The following is a 6,904-nucleotide window of genomic DNA, read 5'->3' as shown; positions in this document are numbered from 1 at the left end:
GCGCGCGCGCGCGCGCATGAATAAGAATTCGTAGGAGTTAGTCCTGTAAGACTCCCCCTCTCGCACGCGAACTTGTGCGCGCAGTTTGAGTCTTAGCACGAGTACCTTCAATCAAGATTACGTAATACGTTCAATCGAAATTATAATTCTAATATTTATTAAGTTATAATACCTCTAAAGCTCAGGCACTACAATTCTGTTAGGAAGTTGTTATAACGCTTCCTTTATAAGCGGCGTCTGCAACGAGATATCCTTTATAAGATGCGTAAAACTTAAACTTGAAGCTCCCGTAAGGAGCGTAAATGGACCAATCGCAGTCGAATGTGAGGAAAATCGATTATGGTAAATTTCTTACAGATTTCAGTTTTAAAGCTCAAGTTTTACGCATCTTATCGGCGTAAACGCCGCTTTGGAAAGATTCTAACGTAAACTTGAAATCGAATTATCCTCGAGAGGCGAATACGTTACTTCCGCGGTAGATAAAAATTTCGTACGCACAATGAACGCGCTTATCACGTTCGAGAGTCTGACTCTCGCGGTAGTCTTAATGATTTCACTTGCACCGACCTACCCTGTATATGCAGCGTGTATGTAATTTCGTCCGTGCCAAGCGAATTCTTCGCGTGACAGGAATAATTGTCTTCATGACTTCTCTGCACGTTTCTCAAAGTTAAGGTATTGTCTGGCCCCACGTCGGATCTGGAAAACTCGTCCCGTGAAACGTACATTCCACCAGCGTGTTTGCGCTACGCGTTTCGGTCGCACTTACTTTTGTTGCAGTTTCATGTCGGCACGTCGCCACTCGACGCTCGGCCGAGGATCGCCGACGACGAGGCAAGCCATATTAACGTCCACTCGCCACGGTACCACGATGGGCACACCGTACGATATTATAGCAGCTGGAACTGATTAAAGGGACCCCCGTTACGAGTTTTTTCGTACCATTCATACCATTCATACCATTTGTGCACACCGTTATGTCTCCCCCGCAAATGTGGGTATTATCGAAAAGTCACAAGCAACGTGCTTACGTTCGTGCTATCGATCGTGGAGCATGCTATACGTCAAAGAGCATTTTCCTTTATGGAACATGGACCATCCTTCCTGTGAAGCTGTATACTGCCCCCCATATAATATTCGATGCGCGTTTCAGCAGTTGTATAGTGTTCTCGGAACTCGGCAAAAATGAAAAGTTATATCGATACGTTCACAGAGCGATCCAACGCGATAGAATTTTACGGTAAAAGCGAGGAATTTTTCAATATTCTCCCCAATCCCTCGGAGAGCAACTTACCGGTGGTGCTGGGTTGAAGCTTGATGACCGGCGTGCTGGAACCCTGGCCGACCTTAGTCGACGCCGTCACCCACGCCTCGTAGGTCTCGTGCTGCTTCAATCCGGTTGCCTCGTGATGCAGATTCTGCGCCGGCAGAATGCTTTTGGTGATCTTCACCTCCTGGCCCTGTTCCAACACGCGGATGTAGACGGTGTACTGAATGAGCAACCCGTTCGGCCGTCGCGGCGGCAACCAAGATATCACGACGGCGTTCTCACCGCTGACCACCGCCTTTACGCGTTCCGGTGCGTCGGGAACTGCCGGCAGAATGCCATTCTTTGGTCGTCAATGACTTATACAGAAAGAAAAGCTTCGAAAGAGAGTAAAGAATTAGTTAATCCTGTGAGACTTGCTGTCTTACGTATGCGAGACATCGTTTGTGCACTGAGAAAAGAGTCGTCAGGTAATAACTATCGAATGTTGAGTGAAATAATCAAATTGTTATATTAGGTTGTTCGGAAAGTAATTTCGTTTTTTCTTATGAAAATGAAAGACGATTTTCAATCAGACGCGTTTCAAATGATCATGAACGGTCGAATTCGATAAATTTAATCTCTCAGCGATCTCACGAGTTGTTATTCGCCGGTTTGGATCAATTAATGCCTTTATTGTGTCTTCATCAGCTTCAACTGGCCTTCCAGAACGTGGTGCATCTTCAACATCAAAATTGCCGGATCGAAATTTTGCAAACCAGTTTTGGCACTGGCGTTCTGTCAATACATCTTCTCCATACACATCGGATAATTTTTTTCTTGCTTGAACAGCATTTTTACCTTTTCGATAGTAAAAAAGTAAAATATGCCGAAAATGCTGCTTTTCACTTTCATATTTGATAGGGCACCAACCAAAAACTACTGCGTAGAATCAATCGAATTTTTTTCACAAGCAAGCCTTGCTATATCAGCTGTCAAAATATATAATGATTATGCGGCTTAAGTGTGAAGTTGGCTGTGAAAAAATACAATAAGTCCTCTGTTGGGAAAAAACGAAATTACTTTCCGAACAACCTAATAGTATAACCAAAATTAATTTTACTTTTCTAAATATTTAATAAGTATTATTGCGCAAGCATAATAATATGATTAACCATCTGAAAGTACTTAGTAGCATGTTTACAAAAGTAAAATTATTTTTGGTTACATTGACCAAACGTTTGATTGGAATTATTTTACTAAGTATTTAGTAATGATTATCAAACTCTTCTTTTCAATGTGCATAATTGCAGCTTGAACCTTAAAAAATAACTTTAATCCAGATTATATAATATAATATTTAATCGAAATTATAATTCTTAAATTTCTAAAATAGAATAGGTCGAGCGTATATTACGTAACATTTACATTACAGATAAAACGTATTTATAAAAGAACCTCACAGATTATTGATTCACCTTTGTCTTGAACTTTTTAAACGTTCGGGGAATATTAAACGTGCTATAAATATGCTCTCTCAAATAAATGTATAGAAAATAAGCTATAAATTGAATAACGACGTCAGAGTAATCTAAGCGCTATTTACCGGTTTCGCCGGTGGTGCAAGACACAGGACTGCTCGCGACGCCGTCTCCGGCCCTGGTGTATGCGAGTACCTGCACCGTGTAGTTGGTGTACGGGCTCAGGGAATGCAGAACCGTGCTGAGAGCATGGCTGACTTTCGTTTCCCTGCTGGTCTGCGAGTCCGAGGCGGCTTCATACAGCAGCTTGTACCCCAGCACGACCCCGTGAACTTTGTCAGAAGGCGGTGGTTTCCAGGTCACCTGGATGTTCTGACCATTCAGTGCGGCGCAAGCTACATTCTGCGGTGGCGCACTTGGAACTATGTCAAATCGGTACCGTAAATCGCTGTAGCGTATTACTCCTTTGACGTGTCGAAAAATGTGGTTTCGAGTTTATGTTATTGGTTATCGCTCGCAGACTCGTAGAACTCACGAGTGACTCGCGAAATTGGTTTCAAGTGTTTCGAAAATTATTAAAAAATTGTTTACAGGATTATATTATATCAGAAATGTTATTTGTGCTTTTCTAATAGTACATAAAATCATTGATATAAATTAATTAATATTATTATTTACTTTATTGTAATTCTTGTTTCGCCGCTTAGAATGGTTTACAGTTTACCTTTGTGCATTAAAACAAATTAATTAATATAACGGATACAGTTAATTTGAGAATAATTATGAAAATTTATTTTTATGTATCTATCTGTCTTTGTAATTAGTTAAAAATGTTTGTATAGGAAAACACGAGTTTGGCCAATTTTCTGGGTAGCTGAATATATTTAAAACTTAATCAACCGGGTTACGAAGAAAATAATAAGAAAACAGAATCTCGATTGCAAAAATTGTGATTTAGGCTAAAACAGAATTCAATCTGGTAGAATATAAGTGGTGATAAAACAAAAAATTCAACCAAAATTATTATTGTCAATGTTGACTTTTGTAGCAATTTAGTTTGTGTTGCGTAAAGGCTCGTTCCATAACCCAATATCGTTGCGCAAATGATTGCCGTTGTTGAACGTTATGCATTATATATCGTATTGAATGTTTGTGCACCAATATGGTATATGTGACAAACTTTAAATTATGATATTAATTTGTGATATGAAACTTGATCTCATCATTTGCATTTCTCAATTACATTTAGCTCGCAATCAAAATGCAAAGAGACTACCACAAAGCGGCACGCCGTAATTGCTTTGTTTAACGTGCCAGATATTTTTATTAACGCGAAATCCCACGATAAACGAAAATTTTCCTCACTCACCGTCCTCGAATGTGTGCGCCGTCACGGGATCGGATCCTGGGCCATCTCCTTTGCTATTGAACGCCTTTACTACTACGCTATATTGGGTATATTTTCGTAGTCCCGTCAGCCTGTAATCGTGCGAGCCGTCCCCGTTTCCTGTGATCCCTACTCGCGTCGTGTTCGTCAATTGATCATCTCCTCTGAAATAAAGCCGCGAAACTACGATTCGTTGAAGCGAAAAGATAACGCGAGAAGCACGAGAAGGCGATCGACAGCACTGAAGTGTGAACACTATGTGTCAACCGCGCGAATAGGAAGTGTGTCAAGAAGAGGAACCATTAAATTGGTTTGTAAATAATCGATTGGAAAAGTTTTATTTTTAAACGAGAGAAAGACAGAATCTCCCGTTCTTATAACTTTTAAATTGTATAGAGACTCTTGTTGTTAGGTGTTAGCTGAACGAGTTCCAGTGACAAAAGTTAACAGAGTAACAAACAGACAGAGTACGCATTAAAATATATAAACCATCTTTTCTTCTCTTATACATCCTATTGTTCGCAAGTTGGTGCTGTCTAAGAACGGGAAATCCTTGGCACGAAAGTCGCCGTCACCAAAGTTTACCGGAAATTGTCCTTATCGTCCGCATTTATTACGTTCCGCCGTCCGATTCAAATATAATGGAGGCAGTAACAATCTCAAAATTCAATGGAATATAACTACGGAGACTTGGACAAAAGGTATTTTAAGAATTTCTGCTACTTTCTCTCTTTCTGCGCGACCGGACTGTCAAAGTATGATCCAATTATTCTGGTATAAAATATCACAGCGCAAATATTACCATGTCTAATTTAAGAAGTTTCATTGCAAAACGATTTTTATCATGACAGTTTTTCTTTCTCAATCAAAGAATAAATTTGATTTTAGAAAAACCAATTTTGGAATCTTATTTAAAAAAAAAAAAAACAAAGTTTATTATCTAGGTCGTAAATTATATTTCTATAAATAAACTCTTATATCTTGCAATTAGACGAGACATAAACCAATTCTTTATATGAATATAAATTATGCTATAAATATATATACATATGCTAAAATAGCCTCAACGGTTTTATAATTTATAATTTTATTAGAAAATAAATGCATCTAAAATGATCTATCTCGCAAAAATAATACGTATAAAGATTATCGCAGCCGATCCCGTCTCTTTCCGAAACGTCTTCCTCCACGTCGCTTCAGTTTTCACCGTAAAAATATTTTCTCGCAAAATCAATATTAACGAAGGCATAACGTTGTCGCGCGATTTAAGCTCGGTTATGCGAATTCGCTGTTATCCCACCGCGCGAATGGAGAGATCATCGCGATCATTGTTCAGGGCTTTGGGCTCGAAGTGACGGACGCTAAACGGCGCAAACTACCGTAGTTCAAGAGCGGTAAGCAGATAACGATACCCGAGATTGGTGTAGCCGATGGTGTATCCGAGTAGTTCGCCGTTCCACAGGGATCGATCCGGCGGTTGCCACGTGATCTTGAGCTGCTGCGGGCCCAGGGGCTCCACGGAGACGTGCCTGGGCGGTCCACCGGGCACTTCGCCGTCCGTTTGCACCTGTTTCGAAAATTTCGAGACGCCCCCGAAACGGCGTACGTAAAAAAAACAAACAATCCGTCTGACGTTAACGCAACGTTAATGATTTCGTGATAATGTGAAAGATTTTTTTTTTTTTTTTTATTTTTCTTTCGATCATGCTTTGTGTGAAAGTTTCTTTTTTTTTTTCTATTCTTTCGTCTTTCGACAAATGTTTGATACTGACATGAAGGATGTCGCTTGGCGCTGATGTTCCAAGATGATTTTCCGCAAGCACTCGAAAGTGGTAGGTAGTCGCGGGTTTTAGGGGCGATACCCGAGCGACCGTGTTGTCTCCGGCTACCAGCTTCTGCGTGTTGTGCTCATGCCACACGTCTTTCCAGCAAAAGGCAACAACGCTTAGAAGGATGCAGTACGATCTCTTAAGCGTAATCGCGAGACGAGTCTCGCGAGGCGAGCTGTATCTCCACGAGCGAAAATTCTCCGGACGCCGGAACGGACCGACGTCGTCGTGATTAACTTGTACAACGCGTACGCTCTGGTCGATAAACCTATTTCGTTTCTCCGCGACGTGAGCTTGTAGTTTAACAGTTGCCCGCAAAGACGGATCGTATGTGATGAGTGGACGGATCGATCAAGCGAATGGCATTTTAATGGAGGATGAGAGCCGTACAAACTCGTGCAAAGATAACTGGCAATAAATATCAGGCGTGCATACACAGCCGGCGTTATACGCCGGCGTTCAGTTGGCAATTAATTCGAAGCTATTACTCGCAACGGTAGCGCGAGATCTCGGAGTGATGTGGATTATCTCTAGTTTTAATCTCTGCAATTCAGAGATGCGCGGAACTTTAGTGGATCTAATACAAATACGCGCGCGGACATTAAAATCATTCATTCGCAATATACCGAGACAATACATATATTTCCGTACATATAGGTGCATTACACGGTAGGACATCGAGGGCGAGTATTTATCATCGTTTCGCCGGTATCCTCGGCAATCTCGATCCTCGCGAGACTCGATTTTCGTAAGAGCGATAATAATTCTCGACGGTGCTTGCCTCAAGAACATGTTTTATGCGCGTTAACACCACGACGCTTCCATGCCCCTTCGTGCGTTAAGTTCGATAATTTAACACCCGGCGGGGAGACTCGAGTCGATTAGGCGTAAATGAGGACATCCAAAGTTAACGAGCGGCCAGGGCAAGGGGCGTTTTCAAAGAGAAGTTTGTGGCATGAAA

The 6,904-nt window shown here is 41.2% G+C and overlaps 1 protein-coding gene across 1 annotated transcript in view; it reads right to left on the bottom strand.

The window, feature by feature from the left end:
• LOC108749666 (Down syndrome cell adhesion molecule-like protein Dscam2) overlaps nt 1-6,904 on the bottom strand; it is a 95,860-nt gene that overhangs the window by 5,352 nt on the left and 83,604 nt on the right. The window contains exons 17-23 of the mRNA XM_018488497.1: nt 5,887-6,035; nt 5,527-5,681; nt 4,097-4,278; nt 2,853-3,149; nt 1,295-1,591; nt 770-905; nt 572-699 (exon numbers count right to left, since the gene is read on the bottom strand). Coding sequence (XP_018343999.1) covers nt 572-699; nt 770-905; nt 1,295-1,591; nt 2,853-3,149; nt 4,097-4,278; nt 5,527-5,681; nt 5,887-6,035 — 1,344 coding nt within the window. The remainder of the gene's footprint in view (nt 1-571; nt 700-769; nt 906-1,294; nt 1,592-2,852; nt 3,150-4,096; nt 4,279-5,526; nt 5,682-5,886; nt 6,036-6,904) is intronic.

Source organism: Trachymyrmex septentrionalis, unplaced genomic scaffold (assembly GCF_001594115.1).
Source record: "Trachymyrmex septentrionalis isolate Tsep2-gDNA-1 unplaced genomic scaffold, Tsep1.0 scaffold31, whole genome shotgun sequence".
NCBI lineage: Eukaryota > Metazoa > Arthropoda > Insecta > Hymenoptera > Formicidae > Trachymyrmex > Trachymyrmex septentrionalis.
Note: the sequence above shows the minus strand (reverse complement) of the source record. Positions and strands in the feature narration are given on the sequence as shown.